At 45.2% G+C, this 17,198-nt stretch overlaps 1 protein-coding gene across 2 annotated transcripts in view; it reads left to right on the forward strand.

Annotated features, from left to right (window-relative positions):
* The first annotated feature begins 15,611 nt into the window (after nucleotides 1-15,611).
* Nucleotides 15,612-17,198, forward strand: part of LRRC1 (leucine rich repeat containing 1) — a 79,187-nt gene continuing 77,600 nt past the window's right edge. For both annotated transcript variants that reach the window (XM_088665760.1, XM_035109787.3), the window contains exon 1: nucleotides 15,612-16,478. In XM_088665760.1, the coding sequence (XP_088521886.1) occupies nucleotides 16,320-16,478 (159 nt within the window). In that variant the 5' untranslated portion in view covers nucleotides 15,612-16,319. The remainder of the gene's footprint in view (nucleotides 16,479-17,198) is intronic.

The raw sequence follows: 17,198 nt of genomic DNA on the forward strand, positions 1-17,198 counted from the left end.
CTTTGGGACACCCATACCTACAGCCTTCATGCAGGTCTACTAAGGAAGGGGTAATAATAATAATAATAATAATAATAATAATAATAATAATAATAATAATAATACTCTGGGCAGCTTCCAACAAAATATTAAAAATACAATAAAACATTAGACATTAAAATACAATAAAACATCAGACATTAAAAACTTCCCTAAACAGGGCAGCGTTCAGATGTTATCTCCCCTTCTGCATCCACCAAATGTTCTATCTGAGGACTGTCACTTAGGACACTAGGCATCTGAACACTAGGCTCTGCCTATCCCAGAACTGCCTACTCCTTTATTTCTTAGTTATTATTTTTGCTGCCACTGCCAAAATCAGTAGGGATTTTTTTGGGGAGGGGGGGGAGGGAAGCAGCAGAAACATATTCTTGTGGGGCCTGGCCTGGGTTAGCTACACCTGCTGTATAGGATCCACGTTCTTGAATTACTCTGTGAATTTGGCACTTTCTTGTGCACGGATATGTGGGGAGCTGCTTCAGATCCAACCACTTCAACTGGCTCCATATTGCTAACTGTCTGCGACTCTTTCGAGTTTCAGGTGGGTCTTTTGTAGCAGAGGTAAATTTAGGGCAGCATGACTGGTTCCACCATACCGGGTGCCAAGCAGGGTGTCACAACTATGATGAGCAGAAAGGAAGGTGAGGAGGGCACCAAATTTTGGCCTTGCACAGGGTGCTGTTGAAATGTGAATGTCCGTCCCTGTTCTCAGCCCTCTTTGGAGATGCCAGGAATCCATCCTGGAGTCTGGTATTTGCCAGACATCTGCTCTGCCTGGTTTCAAGGCCCTGCGTTGGCTAGGCAGACTTTTTCTCCTATTGGGCATTCCCCTTCTGTGTTAACAGCAGTTCCATTGTGAATGAATGTGCCCTCCATTCCGAGGCCCTTTGAATGTATTCAGTGCAGGGATTATGCTTAAGCACTGATTGTGTCCCAGGTCAAAAGAAGGTTCTGCCGAGTCAGCAAAGTGACTGGTCAACAAAAGCATGTGTAGAATTCCTTTTAATACTGCAGCCATACAGCTGAGCCGGGCGGGGAGGAAGAAGGAGGCAGTATTCATAAGCAGGAATGCTGTGTAGCCTAGGGTTGCCATATTTCAAAAAGTAAAAAATCAGGAAAGATGTTGCGCTTTTTGACTTGTCCTGGTAATGTCTGGAGAAATCTGGACATATGGCAGCTCTACTGTAGCCCTGTGTTATGTGTTGCTGAAGGATGTGCTAATTGGAGTGATCAATTATGTAGGTTTGGGAGCAATTGGCTTCCATGCCTTATTCTGGGGCTGAAATGATGGAGCGCAATGAAATCCACATGCCCCTATCTTCTGATTTCTCCCCAACTTTAGTCAAATCACACCCACCCTGCAACTTCCTAAAATATAACCTGCTGTAACAAAAGGTGAGCAGCATGAGCCTCCTTTGTCCACCCCCCTCAAGACCTTTGCCTTGAGCTACCTAGATGCTCGTGAGCATCGCTCAGGGATTCCCCGTGTTTAAAAGCTGGGCTATTAATGCTAGCGTTGATTGTGCTGGTTGGGCTTCTGATACAGTAGGGATGGAGGGAGCACTGTCACTTTTCCTCTTTCAGGTTCGAGATCTGGTGGTGGTGCTCTCCTTCGTCTCCCTTCCATTTAAGAGAGCACATTGTCATCTGTTCAACTGCAGGAATGAATATCAAAAACTTCATCTGGAAAATAAATTCCACCCATTCTCAAGTGCACCTTAAGACAGACCATAAGATTCAGGTAGATAAAATCTGAGTATTAGAATCCGGACCCTATAGCCCAAGCTTTGCCAGTAATCTATATTTTTATTCCTGCTGTTTTTAATTCTTTTTTTTTGGGGGGGGTGGCTCCGCTATTTTTTGCCTGTTTCCCATCCACTCCCCTTTTCATGATATCATAGCTCTTTTATGATTTCTGTTAGCTGCCTAACTGAAAACTGGTCCTAACTGCTAAAGGACCTTCCCTCAACAAGCATTTTGCACCACTGTTGTATACATCGTTATTCAAAACCAAGTCCTGTTGTGTTGTTCTATGGGGCTTCCTGCTAGGTAAGTGGGTATAGCATTGCCATCTCAAATGAAAAGCATCAGGAAGTGGCCCTGATTAGGGGCTACAAACTGCTATTTCTGGTTGAAACCCCAATTGATCGCAAACACTAGTCAAGGAAAACTGAGCCTTGCCCCCCACCCTCTCAGTTCCCACGTCCTTTGACAACTGTTCATATCATGGCTAAATATGGACTCAGATATTATTTAACTGACAAGTAATAATCCTACGTAGGTTGCTTCTTTGTTCCACATAGAACATATTCATGACTAATTTGAACACTGCTGATCGTCGTTCCTGTAAGGCAACAAAGCAGCCATAGTTTTCATAAGGTTGTGGGATTCCCACCCGCCACCCGCCGCAAGAATTGAGAGGCTTGAAGGAGGACCAGGACAGGAAAACAGCTTTAGTGGTGTTACATTGACCCTTCGCAAAAGAATAAAGGCTTCTACCTGCACTGGAAATGGGGTGAATGGTCATATCTCAGCATATTAAGCAGAGAAATGAACAACCTTTTTGCCCTGGCAGATGGCCTCTTCACTTCTCTGTTTGCAGGAGCCAGCGAACAATCAATGAAGTCTTCATTGCTTCAGCCAAACCAGGAAACTGTAGCTAATGGCTTCAGAAACAGCCAGGATATTAAGCCCAAATTTATAGTGGGTTTAGTAAGGAAAGGGTAAAGGGACCCCTGACCATTAGGTCCAGTCGTGACCGACTCGGGGGTTGCGCGCTCATCTCGCATTATTGGCTGAGGGAGCCGGCGTATAGCTTCCAGGTCATGTGGCCAGCATGACAAAGCTGCTTCTGGCAAACCAGAGCAGCACATGGAAACGCCATTTACCTTCCCGCCATTTACCTTCCTATTTATCTACTTGCATTTTGACGTGCTTTCAAACTGCTAGGTTGGCAGGAGCTGGGACCAAGCAATAGGAGCTCACCCTGTCACAGGGATTCGAACCGCCGACCTTCTGATCAGCAAGCCCTAGGCTCAGTGGTTTAGCCCACAACACCACCTGGGTCCCTGTTAGTGGGTTTAGTATCTTGGCTAATTCAGAAACAGCTAACCACAGTTTCCTGGTTTATATGTGATGGGAAACTAGACTTAATGGAATACTTCCTCATCTGTGCAAAGGGCCGTGTGAGGACAGAATGCTTATTATAGTGAGAGATGGCTATCCAAATGTAGCTTCCTCCCATGTAAGTGTGAATTAGGTTGCACACCCTTAGAGTCAGTGCTGTTTTTCTAGGGAAACAAAGGTGCTGGAACTCATCACGAATGCCTCCCTTGTTCTCTTAGAATGGCAATGGCCCACCTGAGAGGTGCTGGAACTAAGTTCTGGTGAGTTCTGGCATAAAAAAAGCCCTGCTTAGACTGAGTGTCTTTAAGTCATTTATTTGCTTCCCTCCTCATTAGACTCAAGGCAGGAGTTGCGGAGGTGGTACCTCAGGCTTCCCTGGAGAGAATTTGCCACCCTTCTTGTGTGTTAAAATCATGAGCATTCCTGATTTGCTTTCACAGCCATTCAGCTGAAAAAATGACCCTTAAAAAAAATTATGCATGCAATTTAACGAAGCATGGAAGGGGTGTGTTAGAAGGCATGCTTCTTGCCTTTCTCTGTGAATCAAATTTAGATCAAAAGAAATACAAAGCTGGCCACCTGATGTGATTCACAAATCTCCCCCACCCCCCAACACAAAGACCAGGGCTGCACATGAACAATTGCTCCCTGTATGGCAAGGGCAAGGAAAGAGATGCCTTACAGCAGTTCAATACCCCCTTCCTATTTATAGCCTTAAATGCAACGGTTAACAGCACTGTGCACGCCACTTTTGCTATGGGGCTTATTATGTCACCAGGATCCCTGCATGGATTTCTTTAAACGCAGCGTACACAATTGTTACATTTCGCACACAACCTGTTCAATTAAGTGCTGCCTGGCTTGTGTGTGTACGTGACCTTTTGAGAGAGGCTTGCGGAGGACTGTTGATTGAACTCGCACCCAGTTGAAATACCAGAGATCATTTCAGAATGAATATTTATTGGCAGGGGTAGGATAGCCCAGGGTAGCTACTCACACCTCCTCGTTTAATATATCAATTTATGCAGCTGCTGCTTCTTTTGCAGGGTGAAGCATAGGGGAAGAGTGCAGAAGGTCCCAGGTTCAATCTCTGCCATCTCCAGTTAGGGCTGTTGGAAATCACAGACACTGCCAATCAGTGTACACAACATTGAACTAAATGGGACCAGTGTTCTGACTTGGTACACAGCAGCTTCCTGTATTCCTACAAATCACTGCATTCAGGCTGCCTGTGGTTTTTTTTTTTCCTGCCTTTATTTCTTGCGCCTTGACAGCAGCACTATCTGTTGACATTAGCAGGAGATATTGCTCACCTCTGCAGATCAAGCTGCTCAGCCAGGCTGCCCCCATCCCCATGGTCAGCTAGCAATCCAATTCTGTATACCTAAGACAAATAGTAGCCTATTGATTATGACAGACATCCGAGGTCAAACAGAAGGGAATCAGGACCTCAAATGTTCTGTGGGCTTTCTCATTTCAACCTAGCTTTGGATCAGACATAGGCAACCTTGGCTCTCCAGATGTTTTGGAACTACAACTCCCATGATCCCTAGCTAACAGGGCCAGTGGTCAGGGATCATGGGAGTTGTAGTTCCAAAACATCTGGCGAGCCAAGGTTGCCTATGCCTGCTTTAGATTATCCATTAAAAGGTGCAATGAGGACATCTGTACCCAACTTCTGTCATTTGTGTAGTCTCTGTTCCTGTACAGCAGAATTGGGCTTACTAGGGAGTAGGGATGGGTGGATCTGTCCCTTTTGGTTCTCTATTTTCTCATCTTACTGTAAATCCAGTCCTTCAGATTTCTGTAGCAATGTGATTTTAGAAAACAGCAACACTAAAGATACCCTCATGAAAATTTGCAAGCATTTTAGTGTAATTTTCTCTCAATAAACACATTTTTTTCTTGATACAAATATTTTTGTGACACATTTTCTGCTGATAATACATTTTTATGCATACTCTGCCCTAGCAATGCATTTTTATTTTATTTTTTGCAAATATTACTTGGTTGGGGAACTGATTTGCAAAATTCAGAGAAGTGCAAAAGTCTTGGAAGGATGGTTGCAGATTGTTTCAAGAAGTACGGATTTGGTACATCCGAACTGCATCAAATTTATTCCCCCCTCCTTAGCAGGGAGTGGGCCCCATCCAGCACACTATTATTTTCTTCTGAGTAAATATGTTTAGGATTATTTGACACAAGGCTCTCCCTTCCCTCCAGTCCTTTGTTATGGGATCTAGAGTAACCAGGTGCAACAGGGCGCAGGGTTTCTTCAGGTAGTGGCAGGGCAGAGAAGAGACACAGCTACTGAAATGATATTTTTCCTGCCACCCCACCTTGCAGAGACCCTGCCCTCTCGTTTTGCATCTGGTCAACCTGCTACAATCCTAAAACAGCTCCTGGCTGGACATGAACAAACGATGTGTATTAAGGACTTGATGCCACAGGGTGATCTATCCAGCACTCTGCCAGCCAAGTAGTGTGTGTGTGTGTGTGGGGGGGGTTGCATCAAAACTGCTTGTGCTGCTTTCAGAGCAACATATTGCACAACAAGTGGGGCAGAAATGGTCAAAGTGGTTTTTGAGCAAACTTCTTTTCAGGGGCCGGGTGGGAAAGTAGAGAAAGAAGATTATTGTGCGTGCTAATTAACTCTGGAAGCCTGCCAAACTGGGCCTCCAGCTACTTCCAAGTTTCTTATCATGAAGTTTGTTTGGTAAATAGTTTGGCTCAATCTGTTTGAAAGGATTTGGCATCTCCACACTAGGATTCTTTTTATTCGCATTTGTTTCCCACTCGCCAGATCACTAGTTAATTGATTAGCGTGCCTCTTCCTCTACTAGTTCCCATTCTGAGTTCTTTTTGCTTTGCTTTCCACATGTAGATCGACCTGTTTAAGTCTTCCTTACCGTGGTTATGCTCTTCATGTTATTACTTTAGCCAAAAATAATCACAATGCTGTGGGTTTTTAATAATATTGCCAGCTGCCTTGCAGACTCACTGAATTGCAAGATGAATGTTTAGTGAATGAATAACAACAGAACCCCCCCCCATCTGTTAAGAATGGTTAAAGGATCAGTGAGAAGTGGCAGAATTCTTACAGACGGTGCTTATGGCAAGTTCTGCATCCATCGGGGAAGGTAGCCTGCAATGAAATAAACAAATTCCCATTGATTTTCATATAATCATTTGCTTTTGTATAAATTGATTCAAGCCTACTGTGGAGGGGACTGCACCTTCCCTACTTGGACAGAGGAAACCCAAGTCAGTTACACTCTGGTTTGTGAGGCTTTCAGAAACCTGGGGTCCTCTAGATGTAGTTGAACTCAAATTCCCATCAGCACCAGTCAGAATTGCTGGATGCTTCTTGTTGTTGTTTAGTCATTTAGTCATGTCCGACTCTTCGTGACCCCATGGACCAGAGCATGCCTCCCGCAGTTTGGTCAGACTCATGTTTGTAGGTCCATCTTGTCCTCTGTCGTCTCCTTCTCCTTGTGCCCTCCATCTTTCCCAACATCAGGGTCTTTTCCAGGGAGTCTTCTCTTCTCATGAGGTGGCCAAAGTATTGGAGCCTCAGCTTCAGGATCTGTCCTTCCAGTGAGCACTCAGGGCTGATTTCCTTCAGAATGGATAGGTTTGATCTTCTTGCAGTCCATGGGACTCTCAAGCGTCTCCTCCAGCACCTTAATTCAAAAGCACCAATTCTTTGGCAATCAGCCTTCTTTATGGTCCAGCTCTCACTTCCATACATCACTACTGGGAAAACCATAGCTTTAACTATACAGACCTTTGTCGGCAAGGTGATGTCTCTGCTTTTTAAGATGCTGTCTAGGTTTGTCATCGCTTTTATCCCAAGAAGCAGGCGTCTTTTAATTTTGTGACTGCTGTCACCATCTGCAGTGATCATGGAGCCCAAGAAAATAAAATCTCTCACTGCCTCTCACTAGATGCTTAGGGGTGTGCAGTTCTGTACCCAGGCCCCAAGTCTATGTTTGCATGGCACAAACGATTACAGAATTATGCCCTGCCCTTGTGGCTTCCTTAACCTCTTTTCTGAGCTCTCTTGCCACCCCCGGCCATACAAGAGAAATCCCTGGGCATGTCTGCACATATGAAATGGTTTTATCTGTTTTATTAAATATGCAATTGTTTTAGGTGTGCTTTTATTGCCTTGTGAAATTGCTTTGGGGGTTTTCATGGGGAGCAAGTCACAAATTAAATAACAATAGTAAATTATGTATTTTCATTTCACATGGCACCAAAGGAAACTGCTATCAATCCAGAGCTTTCAGTGACAACCTGTGGACGTTACTGGGTATTTCTGAGCACTTTCAAGCCTCATTTATTTCAGTGGGACAGTTTGAGGACATGATCCAAGTGACTGGCTTTGAAATGAATTTGACTTGAAAAAAGTGCTTAAAAATTGGCTCTCATGTTTTAACTTGTATTTCACAACATGGTTAAAATATTTAAAACATTTTAACATGTGTCAAAAGAAATATTATAAAATTGTAATTGTGTCTAAAGGACTGTTAAAGGTTTTTGTTTTTGTTTAACTTTGCTGCCATCCTAGTCCCACTTACTGGGTAGTAAGTCCCATTAAACTTAGTGCAACTTACGGTACTTCTCACTAAATAGACAAGATTAGAATTGCACTGCAATGCTGCCAGCCTATATGCACTTATGGAGAAATGAATTCATTTGAATTCACTAGGACTTAATTCTCAGTATATGTGCATAGGATTGCACTGTAAACTAAAGTATTCTTCCAAGTAGTTCAGTAGTGTTTGAAGCTACCAGAGCTTGTTCCTCCCATGTTATTCACTCTGGGTTTATGTCCTGCATGATAAACCCAGAATAATACCCTTGGGTGTCTTATAACTTAAGATTTGAGCCAACTAAAGTGGCCATCCCTGTTTCAACCGATACCTCTTAAAAAGAGTGCATAGCCTCTGTTCTGATCTGCATAATGGTCTCTTAACATGCTATTAGCAAAGGAAAACAACACTGCAAACTCCCACTACCCCTGGCACCTTACCTTGTAACAACATAATGGGCAAATGCTGATAAGCAGAAAACAGCACAGCAGATTTAAGTGCAGGGTTACATTCCCATAATACTGGAACACTCTGAGAACAATGGGCTATAAATAGCCACACACACGTTGTACCAACTCGGGCACATTCGAGTCTTTGCTGAGGTGGTACCAAAATGAACACTTGCTCGTTCAAAATTTAAACAAGGTACATGGTGAAATATTGTGGGGCTAACTTTGGCTGGTGGATGAACACAGCTTGGGGTTACAGAAAGCACTTCACTTGGAATAAAAGTGAACTTAGCCTCATCTGTGCAAAGAAGGCTATTATACCTCACCTGGATAGCTAGTCTATAAACAGTGCACTGTCTTCTCAGTCATTGTTTCCCAAACATTGGTCTGTAGCTGTTTTTGGGACTACAATTTCCACCATCCCTAGCTAGCAGGACCAGGATGATGGGAACTGTAGCCCAAAAACAGCTGGAGACCCAAGTTTGGGAAACTCTGATCTAACTAAAGATGTCGTTTTCATCCAAAGGGATGTATGAAACTGGGGTGGGGGGTGGGGGTGGGGAATTGCATTCCTTTTTATTGATATAAATTGAGGCCACTAGTTCCACTATCCTAAAATCACCTACTAGAATAGCTGCACTTGGTTCCGTTTGCCTATTTTATACTCATTTTCTCTCCGCAGTGATGGCCGAATGTAACAAAATAGCAACCTGACCTTAAGCAAATTTATTCAGAAGCAAATCTCCTAGAGGCCACTGGGGACTGCATCCCGAGAAATGATGCCTAGGACTGCAGCTCCAGGCTTGTACAGCAAATCTTGGGAATAAGTCTTGCTGAACACAGCTTCTGAGTAAGCATCCTGACAGAGTTCGCTGAAAGCTACATTTGATATAAGTTGTTACTGGATGGTGTCGCAGGAAACAATAGATACAGAATGTCCTCTCGCCTGCTTTGCAACTGTCAGGCTTAGCACAAAGGAGTAGCGGGAGATAACTCCCCACTTGAAAAAGTTACAGTCGATGCAAACTAGCTCTCATACTGGAAGTATGAGAACTCATTCAGATACAGTTGGGAAGGTGAGAAGGGTTCTGGCAGGAACTGCAGCCACTTGTAGTCTCACAGGTCCCACACAAAAAGTACAGTAGGAATATTGACTAAACGTGAATTGCAAGGAACTTTTGGTCTTGTCGATCTGGCGCTCCCAAGGATTGAGAAGAAAATGTTCTTGAATGGCAAGGCATTGCTGAAAGGGAGAAGAGTGTGCTTTAGGCAGATACATGGACACTCGCCCTTCCTTTAGTTAGAACACAGGAAGTTCTCTTATGCTGGGGAAAAACCATTGGTCTATCCAGCTCAGCCTTTTCTTCACTGACTGGCAATAGCTCTCCCGGTTTTCTGACAGCAGTCTCTCTGGAAATGCTAAGGGTTAAAAACAGGTCTTTCTGCATGCAAAACGGGTGCTCTAGAATAGTTGCAAAACTGCTATGTGCAAATAATAATAATAATAATAATAATAATAATAATAATAATAATTTTTTATTTATACCCCACCCTCCCCAGTCAAAACCGGGCTCAGGGCGGCTAACACTAATAAAATTACAATAAGACATAAAAGAAAAGAAAACAATTAATTAAAATACAGATTAAAATACAATATTACAATTTAAAATGCAACCTCATTTTAAGTAGTCCATAAATCAAATCCACGAGGGAGGAAAACATAAGGGTCAGACTGAATCCAACCCAAAGGCCAGGCGGAACAGCTCTGTCTTGCAGGCCCTGCGGAAGGATGACAAATCCTGCAGGGTCCTGGTCTCCTGTGAAAGAGCGTTCCACCAAGTCAGGGCCAGTACTGAAAAGGCCCTGGCCCTAGTCGAGACCAATCTAACCACCTTATGGCTCGTAATCTCCATAATGTTATTATTTGTGGACCTTAAGGTCCTCCGCGGGGCATACCAGGAGAGGCGGTCCCATAGGTACGAGGGTCCTAAGCCACATAGGGCTTTAAAGGTCAAAACCATGTGGGTTAGGAAGCCTTTGCTCTTGCTGCTCTTGCTGCTGCAAATAATAATAATAATAATAATAATAATAATAATAATAATATCAGAGCATGACTATACCATGGAGACTGGTAAAAAATATATAAGTCCGAACCTATTTTGCAAATCTTGACTGCAGAGCGGATATTTGTATTAATGATTTATATAATTTGCAATTAATTTGAGTAATTAATAGGCTATTTCTCATCGTGAGTTAAAGGTACCCATGACTATTATATTAAAATATACATGTGTCTGTTGTAGAAATCCTGATTGCGCTGTTTGGGTCTTTTTAAAATCAGGGTTGTTGTTTTTAGAGCACTGCAGGTACAAAATCAGTTTGGCCAGTGACCACAGCAGGGCTTGGGTGGGGCATGAATATTTTTAATGAACGTCTGAATTGTGATGACCTTTAGATCTGACTCTTGACAGACTAGTCAAATTTTGTGGTGGTCCAAAAGATAGAGAGAAAGAGAGAAAAAGAGAGTGAGAGAAGAGAGCAATTAATGTTGACTCTCCTCTCCGGCTCCATTGCTATAGCTTCTTACCTAAGATTAAACCTGATAGTAATTGCTTCTGAGAAGACATGGCGATTAGGATTGTAATGTCAAGATGACTGTTAGAATTAACTGGTGTATATCTCCAAAGGCATTGCAAAATCCATCTAAGATTGTCAGCCAAACCATGCAGAATATGAATATTTACCAATTTTTGGAATATCCATTGCAACACTGCAGGCAATAAACACCGAGGCCAACTCTTTGAAATGCCGCCATGTGTGGATTCAGCCTCAAATCAACAGCTGATGTCTTGAGCAACATCTGCATGTGTTTCATGGGCTGCAGTCAATTGCATTCCAGAAAATTTTGAGGCAGGGGCCCCTTCCCCACGTTTGACAAATAACTATAAGTTTTATTAATTTATTGCTTTGTTAACTGGTCAAATTTTAAAGCTCCCTCTCTATATTATGTCACTGGCTTTATATAACAAACAAGCTCAGCATTCCTCGCATGCCTTTCAGGAGAGAAGAAAGGAGTTCTTCTAACAATTTTCCACAAAGGGCAGGTGATGGCTTAGATTATGCCCATTCCTCTCCCACAGCTTTCAGATAGCAAGCTGGGGATTGGGCTGCCTCATTTTATCTATAAGGAGATTGGTTCAGTCTCTCGGGATTTGCGACTGATTTTTGTGTGTGTTTGTTTTTGTTTTTCAGTACTTGGAGGAACACAAAAACAAAAAGTGTCTACATACCCTACTGGGATTTTTCCCCCTCTTTTGCTTCTTTCCTTTTATTATTGTTTACATTTTTCAGTGCATGCATCGTTAGAAATATAAAGAAGATACAGAACTTTATCCTGGTTAATTGAAACGAATAAAAATCTCACTAGTACTGCAATTCAAACAAGCAGGAATCCCATGGAACTCAGGGAGATTTATAGTGCAATCCTATACATGTATACTCAGAAGTAATCTCCACTGAATTCATCATAACTTACCGCAGAAAATTGTGTATAGGATTTCAGCCTTACTTTGGGATAAATAACTTTAGGAAATGTCACACTTCAGGGACATTTCAAGGGTAGGGAATGGGTGCGTCAAGGGCAAAGAGAGGAATAAACAAAACTGCAGTATGTTCTTCCTTCTGAGAATGTGGGCTGACCTAAACTACCTAAAATGTGGACATAATTAAATTCACCCAACAGGAGTCAATAAAAACACCAAAAGCGGCTTAGGACCCTCGTGCCTATGGGACCGCCTCTCCTGGTACGCCCTACAGAGGACCTTATGGTCTGCAAATAATAACACCTTGGAGATCCCGGGCCTCAGAGAGATTAGGCTGGCCTCGACCAGGGCCAGGGCCTTTTCGGTTTTGGCCCTGGCCTGGTGGAACGTTCTGCCACAAGAGATCAGGGCCCTGCAGGATTTGACATGTTTCTGCAGGGCCTGCAAGATGGAGTTGTTCCACCAGGCCTTTGGTCTGACTCCCCTTTTCTTTTTGTATAAGAACTAATATAAAAGAGGCCTCCCAGCATACTCACAGGCCCATATAAGATCAGCGTAAACAGTTGGGCTGATGAGCACTTACTGTTCCCAAACCTAACCCTGCGAAAAGCCATCTAATTAGACTTTAATTTGATTTTGACTTGTTTTTAAGAAGGTAATTTAATTATTGTTTGATTTTATACCAATGTTATATATCTGATGTTAGCCATCCTGAGCCTGACTTCGACCAGGGAGGGCAGGATATAAATAAAAGTTTATTATTATTATTATTATTATACACTGTCTGCTTCACTCATGCCTCCCGCCACCCAGAAGCAATTAGGATGCAGCTTAATTTACAGAGGAGATGCGCCCAAGCAGTGCTGTCTCATCCCCTCTGTGAATGATGGGGCAGAATGCAAGGAGCCTCATTCTCTATCTACTTATCCTTCAGGGTCCTCTTCCTTATTCCTTTTGGCAACTTCTCCCTTAACTTCCATGTGCAGTCCTCAGCCATCCCCCAGGTGAACTGACAGCGTTCAGTTCCCTCATAGTTGCTAGACGGCAAAGCTGTTTACTTTCCTTAGCAGCGGAGTGTTTCATGCCATCATGCTGTTTTAGCTGTTCATTGTCAGAGACTCGTTTCATGCAATACGATATAGACATAGACACTTCTGCCAGTCAGTGCGTTGCAGCTAACTTGGTGCAATCGCACTGCACAAGGCCTTGCATGAGTCATATGACAATGTGATAGGGGAGGATGAAGGCGTGCCTGCACTAATCCTAAACCCAGCCACACTATTAGGACCTAGAAGCCCCCTGTGCAACACTTTGACAACAGACATGAGTTTCAAGGTCTGTAGCTCAAACAGCTACAGCCCTGAGTGCTCACTGGAAGGACAGATTGTGAAGCTGAGGGTTCAATACTTTGGCCTCCTCATGAGAAGAGAAGACTCCCTGGAAAAGACCCTGATGTTGGGAAAGATGGGGGGGCACAAGGAGAAGGGGACAACAGAGAACGAGATGGTTGGATAGTGTTTGCGAAGCTACGAACATGAGTCTGACCAAACTGCAGGAGGCAGTGCAAGACAGGAGTGCCTGGCGTGCTCTGGTCCATGGGGTCGGGAAGAGTCGGACATGACTAAACGGCTAAACAACAACAAGCTCAAACAGACCTTGAGGTGTTGATGAGCTTCTGCCAATGCAATTGCTTTCCTTTGAAGGACCTCATTAAGACAGGTCTGAGTACTTCCAGATACTGGCAGCTCTGGCTATCATATCACCAACACAGGATGCTGACTGAGAAATACTCTACCTTGAAAAAGAGGTGCATGCCAATTAGATATGCAACAAATCAGAATTTGAGAGAGGCGGTATGTGTTCTTTAGATATGTATGCTACAAGCACGTAACACACAGTGATTCTGCTTAAATTCCATCAGAGAGGTGTGTGTGCTATAGCAGTTTATGCCTTGGACTTGGACTGGAGAAAGGTAAAGGTAAAGGTACCCCTGACCATTAGGTCCAGTTGTAGACGACTCTAGGGTTGCGGCGCTCATCTCGCTTTACTGATCGAAGGAGCCGGCGTACAGCTTCTGGATCATGTGGGCAGTATGACCAAGCCACTTCTGGCGAACCAGAGCAGCACACGGAAATGCTGTATATCTTCCTGCTGGAGCGGTACCTATTTATCTACGTGCACTTTGACATGCTTTCAAATTGCTAGGTAGGCAGGAGCAGGGACTGAGCAAGGAGAGCTCACCCCGTCGCAGGGATTCAAACCTCCAACCTTCTGATCAGCAAGTCCTAGGCTCTGTGGTTTAGACCACAGAGTTCAAATCCCTGTTCAAACGGTTGCAAAACTTATTTGGTGATGTTAGTCTGGTCATGGAATGAAGATTATATCTATGGCAAGAGAGTTGGAAAAGATTTTTTCTTTGAGGGTATTTGTATTATTATTTTTTAAATATTGTTAATGTGAAGAGTGTGAAAGTTGGGGGCCAGGAGTTTTGGGCAAGACAGCTTGTGTTCTCTAATTATGCATATTTGCTAGGGAGGTGGGGATGGTGTTGTATTTCTAGATACATGTAGGGACTCAGACTTGTGTAGGAGCAACACCATCTTTCCTAGAAACCTGTCTCCTTGATTCCGGGTGAAAATGTGGTGCACTTGCTCATTGATAAGGTCATCTGCATGTGCTTAGAGGTACTTTTACTATGTTTCTTCTGGCTAGTGGGTTTTTTTTATTATTATTATTACCAAGCCTGGACATAATTGGTGGCCCCTTGGTCTCAGCCTAACCCTTTACAGTCATACCTCGGTTTAAGTACGCTTCAGTTTGAGTACTTTCAGTTTACGTACTCCGCGGAACCGTCTGGAACGGATTAATCCACTTTCCATTACTGTACTTTCAATGGGAAAGTTCGCTTCAGGTCAAGTATGGACTTCTGGAACCAATTACACTCATACTTTGGGTTAAGTACGCTTCAGGTTGAGTACTCCGTGGACCCGTCTGGAATGGATTAATCCACTTTCCATTACTTTCAATGGGAAAGTTCGCTTCAGGTTAAGTACGCTTCAGTTTAAGTACTCCACGGACCGTCTGGAACCGATTAATCCACTTTCCATTACTTTCAATGGGAAAGTTCGCTTCAGGTTAAGTACAGACTTCTGGAACCAATTGTGTACTTAAACCGAGGTGTCACTGTATATGTCCAGCTGTCCTTTGTTAACAACAAATTGTCGCTGTTTTTGTGTGTTGAATATATATATATATATATATATATATATATATATATATGGTAATTTACGGACCTAATTGGGATCTAAAGCCATTTGCACATAACAAATAGAAACCTACACAACTCAAACACTGTTGCTGTATGTAGGTTTTATTTTATTTGCTTTTATCTTTTATTTTGGAAATGTACATCCAGTTTTTTCCTTTAATTTTTTGCCCCCCCCCTCAAGAGAGTGGAACCCTAAGCTATAGCTTCTTTAGCTCCTACGTAAATCTGGCACTGGGTGGAAGGGACCACGAGGGTCATCTAGACCAACCTCCTGCAATGCAGGAATCTCCTGCCCAACATGGAGCTCAAACCCACGACCCTGACATTTAGAGTCTTATGCTCTTTCGACTGAGCTACCCCTGGCCAGGAAACTTTGGGAGAAGGAGGGGGGTGGGTCATTCCCTCTTCGTCCTCCGCGTCCCCCGGATTTTTCCTCCGCAGCAGACGGAGGCGAGGTGCCTGTTCTTTCTCCCTTCTCCCTCGCTTGGGTGTCACACACACCACCTCGGGGTCAGATCCCAGAGTCCCAGCGAGGGAGAAGGGGAGGGACCAGCGGCTGGTGATGTCAGCTTGGGAAGAGCGAGGGAGGGAGAGAGGGAGAGGGAGAGCGCGACGGAGGAAGGGAAGGAGGGAGGGAGCGAGAGCGCCGAGTGTTCCGGGTCAGGCGCAGGAATGAAGAAAGGTGCTGCTGCTGCTGCTGCTGCCTGAGCGACGAGCGAGCCGGGCTCCTTGGGAGAACTCGGGGACACTGATTGGACAGCGGAGGCCCAATAAGAGACAAAAGCAGCAGGAAGGTTTTCTGTTTCTTTTCTTTTTTCTGCGCGTAGTAGTCTGGAGCGGCTGGAGGGGCAGGAAAGAGTTTTCTCCTGTCCCAGGCGAATGTTTGCAGGGGCTGCTGCCGCCGCCGCCTCCTCCGGGACTTGCTGAGGAGAAGGCGAGGGCGCCCTCCAAGGCGGTGGCTGGCAGACTAGCGAAGGCGACGTGCCTCGGGAGCCGGCGTCGGCGGCGAGGGTTGCTAAGGGCCGGGTGTGGAGCCGCCCCCCTCCGCTGCTCCTCTCCTCTCTCCCCCCCCCCCCCGCGCGCTCGTTGGCTGGCTGGCTGAGGGCGAAAGAAGCCGCGCGCGCGCGCCTGCCTGCCTGCCTGGCGCTGGAACTGGAAGCCGAGCCGGGCAGGGGGCCGCGGGAAGGCTGAGGAGGGCGCTGCCCCGAGTGGCCGCGCGAGCCTTGCGCAGCTTGCCGAGGGCTGGGCTGCGGGAGGCAGCCAGAGGGTTGCCGCCGCCGCCTTTGCCTTTGCTGCTATGTTCCATTGCATCCCGCTGTGGCGGTGCAACCGTCATGTGGAGATTATCGACAAGCGCCACTGCTCGCTGGCCGCCGTGCCCGAGGAAATCTACCGCTACAGCCGCAGCCTCGAAGAGCTCCTGCTCGACGCCAACCAGCTCCGAGAGCTGCCGAAGGTGAGCGAGATATGGGGCTGCAGTTGGGTGTGTGAGTGAGAGAGAGAGAGGGGAGATTCATTTTCTCAGGTGGGTCAGGAGTTCCGCTCTCGCCTCTCTCTCCCTCCTCGAACCTAGAGGTGAAAGAGTCCGCGAGAGGTTCCTTCACCTCGGCTGGGACTGGGAGCAACCATTAGCAGCGATGTTTTTTGGGGGGGGGAGGGAAGGGGAGGTGGCCTACTGAAATCAGGGCCGTTTCTCAAACTTCTGAACTTGGTCCCCGGGGGGGGGGGTCCGCTCTTAGTACTCTCTTCTCGATCCACCTACCAGCGCGGGTCACTGGTTTACTCGGAAGGAGTGTCGTGACCCCCGTTCTCACGACGGCATCAATACATTCCGAAGGCGGTCTCTTTGGCGCATGGCTGGGCTTCTGTCAGAGCGCGCTAGCAAAAGCCCCCCCCCCCCGCGCGCTCGCTAGTTTGGGATGGAACAACGTTGGACGAGAGGAGAAGGTGTGGGGCAAGGAGCTGGCAAGGTAGGGAAAGGGACCTGAAAAACAGCTGTCTCTGCCTGGGCGCCAGCCTTCCTTGCCAACACAGCCCGAAGTCTCAAGTCTTGCAAGACCTGCTTTTCCATTTGTGTGATGGCCTGTTTGCCTTGTAAAGAAAAACAAACTGTTTGTTGAAAAAATGTTCAATAAAAAATATTATAAAAAAAAAGTAAAGAAAAACAAACTATCCT

The sequence above is a fragment of the Zootoca vivipara genome, chromosome 3 (genome assembly GCF_965207765.1).
Source record: "Zootoca vivipara chromosome 3, rZooViv2.hap1.1, whole genome shotgun sequence".
Taxonomy (NCBI): domain Eukaryota; kingdom Metazoa; phylum Chordata; class Lepidosauria; order Squamata; family Lacertidae; genus Zootoca; species Zootoca vivipara.